This window comes from Pan troglodytes, chromosome 8 (genome assembly GCF_028858775.2).
Source record: "Pan troglodytes isolate AG18354 chromosome 8, NHGRI_mPanTro3-v2.0_pri, whole genome shotgun sequence".
NCBI classification, from domain to species: Eukaryota; Metazoa; Chordata; class Mammalia; order Primates; family Hominidae; genus Pan; species Pan troglodytes.
In genome coordinates, this window is record NC_072406.2 from 80,365,608 (window position 1) to 80,383,916 (window position 18,309).

General features: G+C 41.2%; 1 protein-coding gene across 10 annotated transcripts in view; it reads left to right on the forward strand.

Moving 5' to 3' along the window:
• MYPN (myopalladin) overlaps nt 1-18,309 on the forward strand; it is a 134,277-nt gene that overhangs the window by 58,073 nt on the left and 57,895 nt on the right. For 9 of the 10 annotated variants that reach the window (XM_054660163.2, XM_054660165.2, XM_054660164.2 and 6 more), the window contains 4 exons: nt 2,458-2,572; nt 4,149-4,220; nt 12,601-12,742; nt 15,827-15,850. In XM_054660163.2, coding sequence (XP_054516138.1) covers nt 2,458-2,572; nt 4,149-4,220; nt 12,601-12,742; nt 15,827-15,850 — 353 coding nt within the window. The remainder of the gene's footprint in view (nt 1-2,457; nt 2,573-4,148; nt 4,221-12,600; nt 12,743-15,826; nt 15,851-18,309) is intronic. The other variant, XM_016918409.4, reaches the window with a different exon arrangement.

Below are 18,309 nucleotides of genomic sequence, written 5' to 3' on the forward strand. Positions count from 1 at the left end.
TATATCATTCTCGTGGCCTTGAGTCAACTCCTCCTTCTCTCCTGCCTTTTATGCCAACCACCTCCTTAGAGGGCTTCCTGTCTGCTTCTGCCTTTTTCTCTCTTTTATAGTGTCCAAACTATGACCAGTTATTCTCTAAAAGAGATCAAGATTCTGATCCTATTGTTTTCCTGACTCAGAAAAAGATTATCTATGAGAAAACAAAAATCAAACACAAAACAAACAGCAACATTTAAAAAAATCTTAACATGGCATACATACAAAGCCTTATTCAGTAGAGCATCAACCAGGTTTTTCTGTCCCCTCCTTCCTTCCCCACCTCAGGCTGTCTACATTGTTGACATCTCACCCAAATCATGTATAGTTCCTCTTCACTCCTTTGTTCAAGCTATTCACTTTGCTAGGATTGCCCTATCTTCTCTGTCTAGCAAACTCTTATTTGTCCTGCAAAACCCAGTCTAAATGTTCTTTCTCTTTGAGCTCTGTAATAAACTTCTCCCCTATTGCACACGCATCACTGCTTCCTTATGGCTCCCATAATGTGTTACAAACCTAAGGGGTATGAATTTTGATCTATAAACTTAAATAAGCAAGAAATATCCCATTTATTTATTTGCTTTAAATCTACTTGTAGTTGTTGGGATTTAGCCTCCGTTGTGTATCATAGAGACTCAAATTAACTGTGACTTAAATGAAACAGATATTTATTTCTTATTTACATACAAATCTGGATTTGGTGGGTAAAATGACCCCACACTCCACTAGGTTCCTCTGTGCTTCCTGCTTTCTGCTTTATCTCACACTAAGATGTTGCCCTCATCTTCTTAGGCTAAAATAGAAAGAAATAAAGGCTCATCAGCCTTTTAAGGTCATCTCTCTTAAAATGCATATACCACTATCCCTCATATCCCATAACCAGAAAGTACCCATGTGGCCACACCTAGCTGCAGTGAATTTTGGGATATGTAGTCTTTATTTGGAGCAATCATGTAAAGAAATCAGGTATTCTATTATTGTAGAAGAAGAAAACAGATGCTTTGGATACACGGATTGGCTTTGCATTAGCACATCATTCTGCTTGAGACCAAATGCTGCCTGGTTAGGGAAAACATCCAGTCTGGTATTGAGTGTCACTTTCCCCCTCACAGTTTTACAATGAGCCATAGAGAGAGAGAGCAGTTTTGGAGCAAGCACCATTCTAAACACATTACATGAATTATCTCATTTAATCCTCACAAAACCCTATAAGAATTTTTTATTATTTATTTGTTTATTTTGAGACAGAGTGTTGCTCTGTTGCCCAGGCTAGAGTGCTGTGGTGCGATCTCAGCTCACTGCAACCTCTGCCACCCAGGTTCAAACGATTCTCCCACCTCAGCCTCCCAAGAAGCTGGAATTACAGGTACACGCCACCATGCCTGGCTAATTTTTTTCTATTTTTAGTAGAGATGGGGTTTCGCCATATTGGCCAGGCTGGTCTTGAACTCTTGGCCTTAAGTGATCCACCCACTTCAACCTCCCAGAGTGCTGGGATTATAGGTGTGAGCCACCGTGCCCCCTCCGGGAATTATTATTTCCCCATTTTAGAGATGAGGAAGCTGAGGCAAAGAGATATAACACCTAGACCAAAGGAAAGCCCTCTGTCATCCAGTCATCTATCCATGGGTTACAGGTGAGAGGCCCATGTCCCAAATCCCAAGTTCTCTTTAAGTCCAGAGCTTGTTGCTTTCTGACGTGTGTAATTACTGATATCTTTAACAAGACTGGGAGCCGTTTACCGAGAGAGATGGCCTTCCCCTCTGGACGTAGGTTCTCCCTGGGGTCAGGTTCTCTGGCAAGATCCACAGACCTCTGTCTCTTCCACAACAAAACTAAAATAATCTCCCCTCTGCAGCCTTCTCAAGAATACTTGCTGGCTCTCTTGCCCTTCAAATACCCTCTTTAATTTAATTTGTGTAAACTTGAAAAGCTTGTTGACTTCATGCCGTTTCTACTTTCTGCCATGCCAAATTCTCAGAGGTTAAGTTTTATATATGAGAGACCCTGTCTTGGATCAGAGGTATAGATTTAAAAAGCCTGGCCTCTTACTTGAAATGGGAGGGGGAGGGAAAATACCGAGGGTAACAACAAAACAAATCTCAAAAAATTACCTTCTGCACATGCTTCCATCACTGCATTTGTCTTGGATCTCAGTTAACTGTTAATATGTTTGACTCCCTGGCTACACTGAGAACAACGGCCCAAGGACAGGAATGGTGTCTTATGCATTTTCGTGTTTGCATTGCCTGACAAAGTGTGTAGCAAAAATGCCCTTGGTCAACGTTTGTAAAATATCATCAAACCAAGATTTTTATTACACTCACCTGTAAGCAGCGATGCCATTACTAGTTTTCCTAAAATAATTTTCACAAAGAGTGATAGGTCTATTTTATAATCTATATTTTAATAATTTCTCAGAATCCAGAAGCCAAATGAGGTGTCATCTCCTCCCACTACCTCTGCAGCCATTCCTCCAGCAGTACCCCAAGCCCAGCATTTGGTGGCCCAACCTCGTGTGGCAACCATCCAGCAGGTACAAGAATCCAAGTGAAACACAAGTGCCATCCACTGTGACAGACAGTCATGGTGACCATGACCATCTTGCATGGCATGATCGTGTTTTTCTCAGGTGCAACTCCATCATCAGGATAATCAACTTGTATTTCTGATGTTTGAGAGCAGTGGTTCCTGTTGCTTTGGGAACATATTCTCGGGCTTCAATAGGCAAATTTCTGAGGAGAAGAAACGCTTTACAAATTAGTCCCTGGCTTTTCAGCTTTATAAAGGGTGCTGATTACATATGCAGTGAGCTGTCAGCTCTCAGACTGGCCTAGAACAAACACTCTATATCATAAAACCTGATTAGTTTCATGGAGCTGCAGAGAATTCCACTTTCTAAGACAAAGCAAGCATGTAGTTATTTTTTAGAAAACAGCAAAGGCTCTCATCCTTCAAGTTAATAATAATGATACATGCTTATTGTAAAAACACTTTAAAAGTACAGAAGTATGCCAGGTGTGGTGGCTCACACCTGTGATCTCAGCACTTTGGGAGGCCAAGGTGGGAGGATTGCTTGAGTCCAGGAGTTTGAGACCTGTCTGGGCAACATAGCGAGACCCTATCTCTACAAAAAAGAAAAAAAAATTAGCCAGGCATGGTGCCATGCACCTATGGTCCCAGCTACTCGGGAGGTTGACATGGGAGGATCACTTGAGCCCAAGAGGTCAAGGCCACAGTGACCTGTGATAGCATAGCTGCACTCCAGCCTGGGCAACAGAATAAGACCCTGTCCTCCCACTGCCCCCCGAAAAATGTATTAAGTAAAAAGCTTAGTCAAGATTCTACTCCAGTGCCTTCACTCCTCAGAGGTACTTCATGTTAGTAGTTTCTAGTGGGTAGTTCCAGGCATTGTCTATGCATATAGAAGAATACATATATGTATGCATAGCCTTTAAAACATATGAAGTCATACTATCTAAATATACATATAACATGTTATTGATGTATTTCTTTTATATACTTTTTTGTTCTATTTTTCAAAAAATTATTTGTAGAGACGAGATCTCACTGTGTTGCCCAGGCTGGTCTTGAACCCTGGCCTCAAGCCATCCTCCCGCCTCAGCCTCCCAAAGTGCTAGAATTACAGCTGTAAGCCACCATACCCAGCCTGATATATTTCTTTATTGATGATCAATGTATTTAAATATATTTATCTACAACCTCTTTTTAAAAATTATCCAACCCATTTAGTAGTGCAGAGGGGTCAAGTTTTAGTTCTAATCCATTGGTTTTCAAACTGTGATCTGTGTAGCCCCAGGGGTTCTATGGAGCCTCTTTGGAGGTTTAGGGTTAATGACATAGATCCACAGATCTATATGTGAAGGGGTGGCGTGGGGATAGGCAGCACATATTTTATAGCCACCATGACCTAGAGAGAAATAGAGTCAATTCAGTCTAAAATTTGAAGTCTGTGATCCATAAACTTAGAATACATCAGTTTTTTGGTTTGGGATGCATTTCATATACCAAATTCTATAGGTTTGTTATGTCTCACTATCCATCTAATAATATTAGTAACAATGAATTTACTGTTGCTTCCCTTCTACCAGTGTCAGAGCCCCACCAATTACTTGCAGGGATTGGATGGAAAACCTATCATTGCAGCTCCTGTGTTTACAAAGGTAATAAAAATATTACTTCTTTCTGTCATGGCTTTAAAGATACCACAGCACCCAAAGTTATAGGATACAAGATTTACTCATTTTTATCTCAGGATTTGGTCTTCTGTATGTACGGTATAGGGTTTGGGTTGTTTCGTTAGTTACTACAGTATCGCTTCAAGTCCCAGATTTCCAATAACAGTTTTAGTAATGAGAGAAATGTCTTTCCCTCTTACCACACTGATCTCTGTGGCCATTATACAACTGTTCAACATAGGAGCCACCCCTAGAGGTCAAGTGATAAATTTCTAGCCACATATTACTCCAAAGGTTTCTCTGAATTTTTAGAAAAATTCAATTGCAGGTACCTGGCTTAGGTGCTCAAGGAGATGGAGTTAAATGCTCTTAGGAGGTTTAACATAAAGCCTCCCTCCCTCTAGGACAAAGAGCTTTCTTTTTCTATTCCATGGTATCAACTGTTGAGGTGGCATCAAATTCTGAGTCTCATAATCTTTGTACTTAGCACTAGAAAATTTAGTCAAGCACATTCATTTACAAATGAAAAACCAAGGGAGGGCCAGAGAGATGAAGCCATGTAGCCAATGTCACAGATCCAGTTAGTGGCAGAATCAGGACTACAAACAAGTTGTCCCAATTCTCAGACTATCAGACTGTGTTTATATGTTGCCCAAGCCAGTGAGTGTGAAGACGAAAAAATTGAATCACATTAGATTTTATGGTATTATGAGGACCAAATAGGCAACATCTATGCCTGGATTTATTGTTTATTGTTTGTATGAACACCAAACTTAGGCCCAAATAGATTTTATCCTCTTTGAAGTATGCATTGGTTTAGAGCAATGGTTCTCAATCATGGTTAATTTTGCCCTTCAGAGTCATTGGCACTTTTGTTGTCACAGCTGGGGGGTTGCATTCCTGGCATCCAGGAATGGTGCTAAACATCCCACAACACATAGGATGACAGCCCCCCACAACAAAAATTGTCTAGCTCAAAATGTCAACAGTGTTGAAGCTGAGAAATCCTGGTTTGAGCAAAATGGAAAAAATGGGCTATTTTTCTAGTGAGTACTGATCCTTAAAGGAATAGCTAAATCCACAGCTTCTACAGAAGCATTCATTTCATGGGAGCTCTGCTGTATCAGATCATTCAAGATGGTTTTCCAAAACCCAGAGTGGAGTCTAGAGCGAACAACCATGTTTACCAATATCCATATCAGTTAGGCAAACATTCTTATGTGAAACAAGATGCCTCTCAATTTTTCAAGTTCAGTTCATAACCTACATTTGAGATTTTAGCTTTACTATTTTCAAAGTCTTGAAGTAGGAGAGCAACATGTTGTGATTTGGTGGATACAAGACTTTGATGAGGAGTTATAGGTGGACCTTTATGCGGGGGGTGTATGTGTGTTTGTAACACAGCTAAGAGAGCTACTTCTTATTGTCTCTTATCATCATTGCTAAGTCATCTAACCTTAAAACAGTGATTAAGTGCCACAGACACTTTAATTTATCATGCCAGTTTGTCACACCTTAGAGACAGTGCTGACTCTTCAAAGGCAGCTAAACCACAAGATAGTTTATACTCAGTCTCAGCTAAAGTCTCCCCCTCTCTTCCCTTCCTCAACTCCATCTGCCTAGACAGACAGGTGACATCAGAGGGATATCAGGTAATATCTCCACTCAATTTGAAATCTTCCTAGGTACTGTGTCTTCCCTGCATCTATGTCTAGGAAAAGAGTCCAACTCTGTAAAATAGTTGGAAGAGATTTATTCTCAGCCAAATATGAGTGACCATGGCCTGTGACAGAGCCCTCAGGAGATTCTGAGAACATATGCCAAAGGTGGTCTGGGTACAGCTTGGTTTTATACCTTTAGGGAGACATGAGACATCAATCCGTACATGTAAGATGTACATTGATTTGGTCTGGAAAGGCAGGACAACTGGAAGTGGGGCCTTCCAAGTCATAGGCAGATTCAAATATTTTTTTGATTGGCAGTTGGTTGAAAGAGTTATTAACAATAGAAAGGAATGTCTGGATTAGGATAAGGGGTTGTAGAGACCAAGGTTTTATCATGCAGATGAAGCCTCCAGGAGCAGGCTTCAGAGAATAGATTATAAATGTTTTTTATCAGATCTTAGCAGACTTAAAGAGTCTGTTCTATCAGTAATTCCAGGAGGGTATAATGAGGCATGTCCCCTTCCCATCATGACCTGAACTAGTTTTCAGGTTAGCTTCAGAATGCCCTTGCTGAGAGGAGGGGTCCATTCAGATGGTAGGGGGCAGGCAGGGGAGGGTGCAGAGCGGGTGTGCGCTAAGAATTTCATTTTTGGTTGACACATATCACCCAGAGCATACCTCTGGCACGTTTATCATGACAGTAAAGCTGTTTACCTTTCAATCTCTCCCGTTCACCTTGAAGACTATCTCTAATAACTAGATAGGAGTCCATAGAGGCAACAATAGGTAAAAAGTTTTTATTATTTTGAAAAGTCCAATAGGACTTTAACATTTATTTATTTGTTTGCTTGTTTGTTTTTTGAGATGGAGCTTCAGTCTTGTTGCCCAGGCTAGAGTGCAATGGCATGATCTCAGCTCACTGCAACCTTGGCCCCCCCGGGTTTAAGCGATTCTCCTGCCTCAGCCTCCAGAGTAGCTGGAATAACAGGCATCCACCACCATGCCTGGCTAATCTTTTGTATTTTTAGTAGACATGAGGTTTCACCATGTTGGTCAGGCTGGTCTAAAACTCCTGACCTCAGATCCGCTCACCTCAGCTTCCCAAAGTGCTGGGATTACAAGCATGAACCACCACACCCGGCTAACATTTATTTTATTTTATGTTATTTTATTTTATTTTATTTATTTTATTTTATTTTATTTATTTTATTTTATTTTATTTAGACAGAGTCTCCCTCTGTCACCCAAGCTGGAGTGCAGTGGCATGATCTTGGCTCAGTGCAACCTTTGCCTCCTGGGTTCAAGCGATTCTCATGTCTCAGCCTCCCAAATAGCTGGGACTATAGGTGTGCACCACCATGCCTGGCTAATTTTTGTGTTTTTAGTAGAGACGGGGTTTCACCATGTTGCCCTGGCTGGTCTGGAACTCCGATCTCAGGTAATCCGCCCACCTCAGCCTCCCAAAGTGTTGGGATTACAGGCGTGAGCCACGGTGCCCAGCCACATTTATTCTTTACATTTAATTTTCATGAGCTGATTAGAGCCACAGATTGAGCTGCCTTTGTGTGCTGATTCTGATTAGCTCCTTCTATTAATAATTAGATGCTCTGATTGGCAGATGCATATACTTTTGATAAATAAAAATAGGAAAATGAATTAATCATTAACATACTTTGTTTGTTAGATAAAATATCTAAAAGAAATAGCTTCATGGTGGGAAAATGGTCCTTAGTACACAGACCCAAACCCTGACGAGGCTTTCTCAGCCTCGTCAGGATATGTGCTTTTGCCTCCATAAATGGGATAAAGGATTGTTCAGGCATTGGGCACTAGGATAGGCAGTGGCTCAGATTCCAGAAAGACTTATCAGCAATGATGTGCTTGCGTTAGTTTCCATCAGTGAGGGCAGGATTGAAGTCATAGTCACTGCCAGTGTCATTAGCAAATTTCTGAGTCAGAGCCACCAGTGATGGATGGTATCATGTGGCTATGAGCCATGATAACAGATTATTTGCATATGTTTGCTTGGCTTATTCCTGCCCTATTTACTTGTTTAGGGACTTCTGGCATTCCATTCCCTGTGACTCACTTTCTATACTGCCCAACAAAGCATTTCTTTGCCAATCGTGGCAAGAAGCCAGTTTTTTTTTTTTAAAGCAACGGTTAGAGAGCAGAGTTTTGTTTAACTCCTTCCTCTGCTGGTGACAGCGAAGTACTTATCTTCTTTTAAAGAAAGTTAAAATGAAAAGGAGAGTAGCCCAGCAAAACAGTGGTAGAATTTGAGAGAGGACTGTGGGATTCCAAAACTAGTTCACTACTCTACTCATAGGTGATACCTATGTTTTTAAATGCTCTTTAACTGTGGATAGAGATAGACTATCCTCCATCCTCTACGCAGTATCAAAAATACTTTTGCTCTGTTTATGCGGGGAAAACAGCACTCACACTTCTTGAATGTGAAGGGAGGTCGATGATCAAATTAGAATCTTACTCCTATCACTGCTCTCACCCCAGCAGCAGCTGCTCTGGCAGGCTTTCAAGGCTGCAGCAGCCCTGGCCCCAGCTGCTTCAGCAGTAATTTGAAGAGTGCAAGGGGGCAGGGGAAGCGAGAATTTGAAAAAGAGCACTTCATTATATAACAGCAAAGGCAGGAAACCCTGAAATAACTGGGCCGGTAGTGGGATCCAGATTTCTGGAGTTCATGGGCCCCTCTCCCCATTCAATCAATTCTGGAGACTTTTCTTACTCAATGATTGCATGGGGCACTTGTGACAGTCAAGGGGCAAAAGAGCTTTCAATCAGACAGTTCTTTATCAGTAAAAACCACTTTGATCCAACTCCAGCCTAAAGCACTGTGCACTTGCAGCATCTTCCAAGGTGCAAAATTATCAACTGGATTGAAAAACAAATAAAATGGCAAAACGAACCTTGTAGCTGACATCTTTTAACCAATAAGGCAGATGCTGTTTCTCGAGGATGTCCCAGCATTATGTTTGTGGTTATAGATCTCCTAAGCAAGAACTATATCCTTTCAACTCACATTTATAGCAGTGGGCATGGTGCTGGGCACAAAGCAGGCACACATTTATTCTGTGGCAAATAACTTCCATTTTAGGCCAGGCATGGTGGCTCACAACTGTAATTCCAGCACTTCGGGAGGTTGAGGCAGGAGGATCACTTGAGGCCAAGAGTTCGAGACCAGCCTGACCAAGATGGCAAAACCCCATCTCTAACTAAAAACACAAAAATTAGCCGGGCATGGTGGCACTCGCCTGTGGTCCCAGCTACTTGGGAGGCTGAGGCAGGAGAATCACTTGAACCCAGGAAGTGGAGGTTGCAGTGACCTGAGATCATACCACTGCACTCCAGCCTGGGTGACAGAGCAAGACTCCATCTCAAAAAACAAAACAACAAAAAACAAAACAAAAAAAACCCTTCCATTTCAGCTAAGAAGAAATTATTATTTTCATTACTTTGTGACTTCAGAGTGTCTTTAGGAGGAATAGAGAAAAAAAGTAAAATGTCAAATGGCCATGGAAGAAGACAAGCTTCCCAAGTCTCTATGTTGTCAAGTCACCCTACAAAGAATGTCCTCCCAGGTGACCAGTTTAGTGATGCCACACAAGATAGATTTGCACTTTGAATACTGCATACCTGAGGAGGTTGTAGATCTTTGGTTATAGTGACTTTAGCCCAGACTCATAATTCCTAGAAAAGACTAACTTAATCTTTGCTAGTTGGAGACTGTTTGGTCTGTCTCATTTGTTGTCAGTGAAGCTGAAATGAATATGATCAAGTCTGTACACCCCATGCCATTAGTAACCAACAGCCTAAGACCTACTGCTGTGATGAACGTGATGACAGCTACACTATGTTCTAATAGGGTAACTGGTTTGGATCCTGATCTGTGGCAATGTGAGCCAGCTCTTTCTCATGAAACTTTGTAGAAAAGCAGCTTTCAGCAATAACAACCAACCTCATCCTTATAACTATGACTCTTAACAGTTTTCTAAGTGGCTTGTGGGATGACCCTTGGCACCTCCTTTACTGAGTATTGATGATGTGCCACACTGGAATGAGCTTCCATCACAGACATTAGGAGGCCCATTCCATACACTGTAGTATCTCACATAACTAGGCTGGGCTCTTGAATAGAACACAAGTCTTGCCCTTTGATGTTAAATGAATAACAACCAACTGATGGTTTAAATTGTGAGCAACATATTTTCTCAAGGAGATCCTTTTGCAAGCAGGGCTTTTGTGTAACCTCCGCAGATTGGGAACTGGCTCATATATCTGAGCTCAACTTTAGGCCATGTCAGAGCATATTAGATTGACCTCATTCTACTGTGAATGTACTGTTTCATTTACTCAACCCCTTCTGCCACCACCACCTATTTTGATGTTTGGTTTGGCTTTCTAATTGGTTTGCCTCAAGAAGGAATGAAAACTTTATTATGTATAAGCTCCAGGAGGGTGTCTAAGTGCCATTAAAGTTTTCAATGGGCCCCAAAGCTGCCATTTGAGCACACAATTTGCTCAGAGGTCAGGGTGGAGGACATACTCACCAGTTTGCCGGGAGCACCCAAAATTCACTGATGCTTCCTGTTTTCCGTTCTTGTCATTAGTAGATGTTTTGGGAAGACAAATAATAAAAAGATTTTTCGGTCAAATAGTTCTTTATTAATTCAGAAACCACTCGGTGCTAATCCCATCCTGAATTACTTCAGCAAACAAATTTGGGACCTCAGAAAGAATAAAACACTAGCATTGAAGTACAGCGCCTCCTGGCTGTCACAATATCAATGCATAACATCCCTGAGGTGAAAGTCTCTTACACAGCTAATGCTATGTGGTTTTCCCCAGCCCCATATTCTCCTTAGGTAAATGCTATTAAGTACGATAGGACCAAGTACAGAATATCATAAGTTGTTCAGACAAGAACTGTAAAAAATAACGAAATATTCGTAACAGCGAATGACAAAAGAGAAAAAACGATTGGCTTTCCCCTTCTCTGAAGCAAGAGCCAGTATTTCCTAAATGCAGGTCCAAAAATTGTAATAATAGAAAGTCATGCAGCATTTGTTGCTTACAGAGTTTGTGGAGGAAGTTTAATTGTAACCTTTTTTATGCTTACAGTCTTTGGGCCAAATGAAAAACAAAAATATGCCAATACCTGTGCCGAAAAAGCATTTCATAATCACATGAAGTGCCAACTACAGAAAAGAATGTCTGGTTTTCAGCTCACAAACCATGATGAATAAGAAACTAGTTGTGAAAAAATGTGCATTTTATTATCTTCTAGAGTCTAATACAGAATACACTGATATCTTACAATTCAAAGTGGTCTTTCTAAACCTTTCATTGTGGGAGTGTGGAAAAGCATTTAATGATTCCTTCGCAAATTTACAACGTATTTTACAATGACATATGACTGTATGTGTGACTAAGATTTTATAAAGATTGTGATTTTTTTATTCCTCAACAGATTAGTGAGCCTATCCTGTAAAGACCACATAAGAAAAACAAAACAGCACAATGAAAATCAATTTCCAGGACTGCAGAATGTAAACAAGGCAAAGCTAGGAAGACAGAACCAGTTACTTGGGCCATAGAACCCTTCCACATTATGAGCAGCCACATTCTTTTGTGGACTAATACATCACGCCTATGTTGAACACATCTAGTAGATACTCACTGCAGATTTAAAGATTATTATTATTTCTGGAAATCAAACACCACTTGGGCATTTAAGAACAGAGGTACTGAGGCCGGGTGCGGTAGCTCAAGCCTGTAATCCCAGCACTTTGGGAGGCCAAGGTGGGTGGATCACTTGAGCCCAGAAGTTTGACATCAGATTGGGCAATGGCAAAACCCTGTCTCTACAAAAAAAAGAAAAATTAGCCGGGCGTGGTGACCTGTGCCTTTAGTCCCAGCTATTCAGGAAGCTGAGGTGAGAGGATCGCTTGAGCCTGGGAGGTTGAAGCTGCAGTGAGCCATGATCACAACACTGCACACCAGCCTGGGAAAGAGAGTGAGACCCTGTCTCAGAAACAAACAAACAAAAAAAAAAAAAAAACACCCCCGACCAAAAAAAAAAAAAAAAAAACCCAAACCAAAACAACAACAAAAAAACCACCCCAAAGGCACTATATTAAAAGTAGCTACACTACTCAAAATGTCTTGCCTAATATTTAATAAATTTACTTAGCATTGGTAGAGAGAGAAAGGAAAACAATAGTGAGGGAAAAGCTTTATATGGGCTCAGATGATTCTGTCTTCAAACCTACTTTTAGGATGTGAGGGTGATCTGGCTGTGACATCTGTCACCCCATTGATGGCCAGAATTAATTCAGCTGATCAGGCTGGCTATGCGGGTGTCCTCTTTCTCCCTCATTGTTCCATGTGCGTCCCTCCCGAAGCTGTGCGCTCAGTGGAAGAAGATGACCATCCCTGATAGAGGAGGACCAATCTTAGGTCAAGGGCATAGGAGTAGCCACGCTCGCCTGCTAGAGCCTCCAAACAAGCTCTCAAAACTACTTTTGAATGCACATCCACAGAACTGAAGCTGCTAGAGATGTAGATGCTTTGGAGAAAAATCCAAATATGGAGACGGCATCTTTTTCTAAAATTCAACACCGGAACTAGATTACAAAAATGTGTACTTTTTTGTTCTAACTACATTCTTCTTATCATTATAGATGCTACAAAATTTGTCAGCTTCTGAGGGTCAGCTGGTTGTCTTTGAATGCAGAGTAAAAGGAGCTCCATCTCCTAAGGTTGAGTGGTATAGAGAAGGGACTTTAATAGAAGATTCTCCAGATTTTAGGATTTTACAGAAAAGTAAGTTAATACTTTAAATTATTTTCTGATATTTTGTTTTTATGAACTTATTGTACACACTTATTTTTATAACTTTTTAACAACTAATTAAAAATATAGTCGAAAAGAATAAAAAACACCTGTAATCATACTCCTGTTAATATTTCAGTATATGTTCTCCAAGAATTTTTCCATGCATAGTTTTTAAAGAAAAGCATCATATTCTTTTTTGTAAATTGATTATTTACTCAACATTTAGTGAACACCTTTCCATGTCCATAAACACAGAGCCTCCTTACTTTTTTTTTTTTTTAGATGGAATCTCACTCTGTCACCCAGGCTGGAGTGCAGTGGCACGATCTCGGCTCACTGCAACCTCCACCTCCTCAGTTCCAGCGATTCTCTTGCTTCAGCCTCCCCAGTAGCTGTGAATATCTACAGTTATTGCCTTGGAATAAATTTCTAGTACGAGAATTGCTGCTATAAATTTACCTTTTTCAAGGCTTTTAAAATATGTTGCCAAAATGCCACCCCAAAGGGTTGAACTAAATTTAGGATGATCACACAATTAATCAGCCAAAATGAGATCCTTTAGGGGAGTGAAAGAGGATGCTATTAATAATTATACAGGGATCCCAGGCATAAACTAGGTCTGCCCCAGTTGAACTGGGACACACGTCGCCCTAGCTATATCCTACTACAACCAACAATACGTGGGAATGCCTTTCATCTCACACCTTCACCAACAATGAGTGTTAACCATTTTATTAAAAATCTTCACTAATTTTATAGGCCAAAAATGGGAACACTTTTTTTAATCTGCACTTCACTAATTAAATCTGGGATGAAACTTTTCTTTTTCATATTTACTTAAGTCTTTGTATTTCTTTATTTCACATTGGGTTCTTGCTCTTTTTTATTGTAAGAATTATTTAGAAATTTACATAGTTAATTCTTCTTTTCTTATCGCACAATGCTTTCACCTTGTCATGCAGTGCTTTCTCCTTGACCCATTTCAGCCATAAACTACATTGCAACATACTTGCTTTTTAAAAATATGTTTTATTAACTATGTAGAGCAATCTATTATAGAAAAACTTGGGAAAGAAATTTGCTAAAATGTTGGCAGTCTTTCTCTGGGCAGTGAGTCTAGGGTCAATTGTTTTACTTCCTTTTGCATTTCTGTATTTTTTTAGTTTTTCCATAATGAACATGTATAACTTTTGTTTATTTTTTATTTTTTACATTGATTGATACAAATTTTACAAGTTACCATGTACAACATGATGTTTTGAAATATATATACATTGTGGAATGGCTAAATTGAGCTAATGAACATACGTATTACCTCACACACATCATTTTTTGTGGTGAGTTATTTGCTTTTTTCTTAATCTTTTTCTGCCTATCACAAAATAGCAGTCTGTAGATCAGTGTGACATATGAATCAGAGCTACTGTCAGGTTTTATTGGTAGTAGCAGCAACAATAATATATTCTGAATGCCATTTAAACTGAGAGATGCCGGGCACAGTGGCTCACACCTGTAATCCCAGGACTTTGGGAGGCCAGGCCAAGGCAGACGGATCACCTGAGGTCGGTAGTTTGAGACCAGCCTGGCCAACATGGGGAAACCCTGTTTCCACCAAAAAACAAAAAAACAAAAAACTCAGCCGGGTGTGGTGGCATGCATCTGTAGTCCCAGCTACTCTGAAGGTTGAGGCAGGAGAATCACTTGAACCCAGGAGGCTGAGTTGCAGTGAGCTGAGATCACGCCACTGCATTCCAGCCTGAGCAACAGAGTGACACCTTATCTCAAAAAAAAAAAAAAACAGAGAGAGAGAAAAAAAAACTTCAATGGGTCTACCAGTGTAGAAGATTAAAACTAAGTTCAACAACTACTTTTTGAGTGTTGGCAATTCAATATCAATCAAACACCTGTATTCAGTACCACCGTGGGCACTTTCATGAAGCCCAAAGAATTTTAAGATAAGATAAGAACCTACTCTTGGCTGGGCATGGTGGCTCATGCCTTTCAATCCCAGCACTTTGGGAGGCTGAGGCGGGCGGATCACGTGAGGCCAGAAGTTTGAGACCAGCCTGGCCAACATGGTGAAACCCCGTCTCTACTAAAAATACAAAACTTAGCTGAGTGTGGTGACAGGTGCCTGTAGTCCCAGCTACGCAGGAGCCTGAGGTAGGAGAATCACTTGAACCCAGGAGGCAGAGGTTGCAGTGAGCCAAGATCTTGCCACTGTACTCCAGCCTGGGCAACAGAGTGAGACTTCGTCTCAAAAAGAAAAAATCTACTCTAGAAAAAACTATGATCTATCTTGAGGCTCTTAATCTTAGAAACCTCAGAGCAGGAGGTATAGTGTACATTTTATTAGGATATCAGAGCCCAAAGCCAAGAACAATCTCTCAATCTTCACAAACCTTTTTCAGGTAAGGCTGAATGAGTGCCAGTAAAAGCAAGAGTCATTTCTGAAATATAACTAACTCAGAAACCTCCTTGGCTAAGGTTTATGTACCCCAAGTGAAACCCAGATTTATTTCAAGAGGAAGCAGTATCATTTATTTGTTGCTCTTGGGCAAGGCACAGTGGCTCCTGCCTGTAATCCCAGCACTTTGGGAGGCTAAGGCGGGCAGATTACCTGAGGTCAGGAGTTCAAGACCAGCCTAGCCAACATGATGAAACCCCATCTCTATCAAAAATACAAAAATTAGCCAGGCGTGGTGGCACATGCCTATAATTCCAGCTACCTGGGAGGCTGAAGCAGGAGAATTGCTTGAACCCAGGAGAATTGCTTGAACCCAGGAGGCAGAGGTTGCAGTGAGCCGAGATCGTGCCATTGCACTCCAGCCTGGGCAACAAGAGTGAAACTCAGTCTCAAAAAAAAAAAAAAAAAGTTTTTGCTCTTTTGCTGCCTTTCTGTAATATCCATCCTGTCCCTGTTGAGATCATCTTACTTAATATTGTCACATAACCTTATTGTATCACTCCTGAGTGTGCAAGAGACTGTGAAATTCTATAGGAAGCTTCTGATGAACATGTAGTTTCTCAGTAAAATAAATGCTCAGAATCTTTTACTTTCTTTTCTTTTAGAACCTCGATCCATGGCAGAGCCAGGTAAAGATGATTTCAACTTTAATTTATTAGTATATGAGTGATTTTATATATACAAGAATACATAATGAAGTTACACTGAGATGAATAAAAAGTGAAAAATAAAGTTTTAGGAAAAAAAGATCCAAATGGGCCGGGTGCAGTGGCTCATGTCTGTAATTCCAGCACTTTGCGAGGCCGAGGCGGGCGGATTACTTGAGATCAGAAGTTCAAGACCAGCCTGGCCAACATGACAAAATGAAACCCCATCTCTACTAAAAATATAAAAATTAGCCAGGCATAGTGGCGCACGTCTGTAATCCCAGCTACCTGGGAGGCTGAGGCAGGAGAATCACTTGAGCCTGGGAGGTGGAGGTTGCAGTGAGCCAAGATCGTGACACTACAGTCCAGCTGCGCGACAGAACAAGAATCTGTCTCAAAAAAAAACAACAAAAAAACAAAAAAAAAACCATCCAAATGAACTATAGCTATTATTGTAGGAGGAAAGGAGGGGTGCATGTGCAAATCTGGAATATATATTTAATACCTCACATGAATGCAGCTGGTTCTTGGTTATTGAGAAGTGTTTCTTAGGAATATTTTTCCTCCATAAATGGCCGCCATTTGAGCCCTCTCAAAACTAGGCAAAGCAATTTTTATAGTGCTAGGTCAATTTCATTTCCATAGCCTAGGTATCTCAAAACTTATGCATCATCAGGTTTTGAAGCTTGCAGAGATTCAATAAAATATCTGTGATGTTATTAGATTTGGTTGGGAGGATACTACGATGAGATGCAAGTGACAGTAGGCGAAGTTAGAAAATACAAGTCACTCACAAAACAGGGCATAAACATCTGAATGCCCTCTCTGTGACCACCTGGAAAAATCAGATTGTATTTGCAACCCTGTGACAGAAAGCTGGTTTGTGATCTCATTATTATAATTCTCTCTTCAGGCCAGGCATGGTGGTTCACGCCTGTAATCCCAGCACTTTGGGAGGCTGGGGCGAGTGGATCACCTGAGGTTGGGAGTTCAAGACCAGCCTGGCCAACATACATACAACCCCATCTCTACTAAATTTACAAAAATTAGCCAGGATAGGGTTTTTAAGGGTTTTGGAGTGGGTTGAAGAGCGGAGATCACTGGTTGGTTAAAAAGTGCGGGGTGAAGTCACGGGACAGGGAGATGAAGAAGCCGGGTTCTCATGCTGATCTCGATCCTCTGTGGGGGTCTTCAAACTGGTTGCTGGAATTCATGGTCTGAAAAAAATGTCTTAAGAGATCCTTAAACAAAAGCCTTATGAGGCTGGGCACAGTGGCTCACACCTGTGATCCCAACACTTTGGTGGGAGGATTGCTTGAGCACACGAGTTAAAGACCAGCCTAGGCAATATAGTGAGACTCCCACCTCTACAAAAACTCAAAACTTAGCCAGGCATGGTGGTGCATGTCTGTGGTCCCAGCTACTCGGGAGGCTCAGGTGGGAGGATCACTCAAGTCTTGGAGGTGGCGGTTGCAGTGAGCCAAGATTATGCCTCTACACTCCAGCCTGGGCAACAGAGCAAGACCTTGTCTCAAAAAAAAATAGAAGCCTTATGATTCTAATGTTACAAATCCTGTCTATAGCAGCTGGGTGCGGTGGCTCACGCCTGTAATCCCAGCACTTTGGGAGGCTGAGGCGGGTGGATCATGAGGTCAGGAGATCGAGACCATCCTGGCTAACACGGTGAAACCCCGTCTCTACTAAAAAGAATACAAAAAATTAGCCCAGCGTGGTGGCGGACGCCTGTAATCCCAGCTACTCGGGAGGCTGAGGCGAGAGAATGGTGTGAACCCGGGAGGCAGAGCTTGCAGTGAGCCAAGATCACGCCACTGCACTCCAGCCCAGGTGACAGAGTGAGACTCCATCTCAAAAATAAATAAATAAATAAAAAATAAAAGAAATCCTGTCTATAGCAACAACGGGGATGCAAATCAATTCTTAAACATTCTTATGATCCTAATGTCAGAAATCCTATCTATAGGAACAAGGGGATGCAAATGGTCAGGATCTACTGCTATGTGACTTTTAGTGACAAAGGAAGTGGGTCAAAGTGCAGCCTGATTAATGCTTAACTATATTTCTGTCCAGAACCTAGTATGCAATTCTTGTCAACCCTGTGGTTATGGTTTCAATATCACACTGACTGGAATTGTGTGTCTCAACTACCACTTAACAAGAATAGAGTTAGCTTGACTGGCTTAGACCAGTCATGATTTACCATCTGAGGCTGAGAGGAACCAGCTTTCTTCAGAACATATGACCACTCCAAGTAGAGTAGACAAAGCCAGGGTTCTATCAACAAGGAGGTAGGAGGATGAAGAGTTACTGAGTAGGTACTTGCCTTGGTCCACTGTGTGCTGCTGTAAACGAATACCTGAAACTGGGTGATTTTTAATAAAGAACAGGGATTTATTTCTTACAGTTCTGGAGGCTGGAAAGCC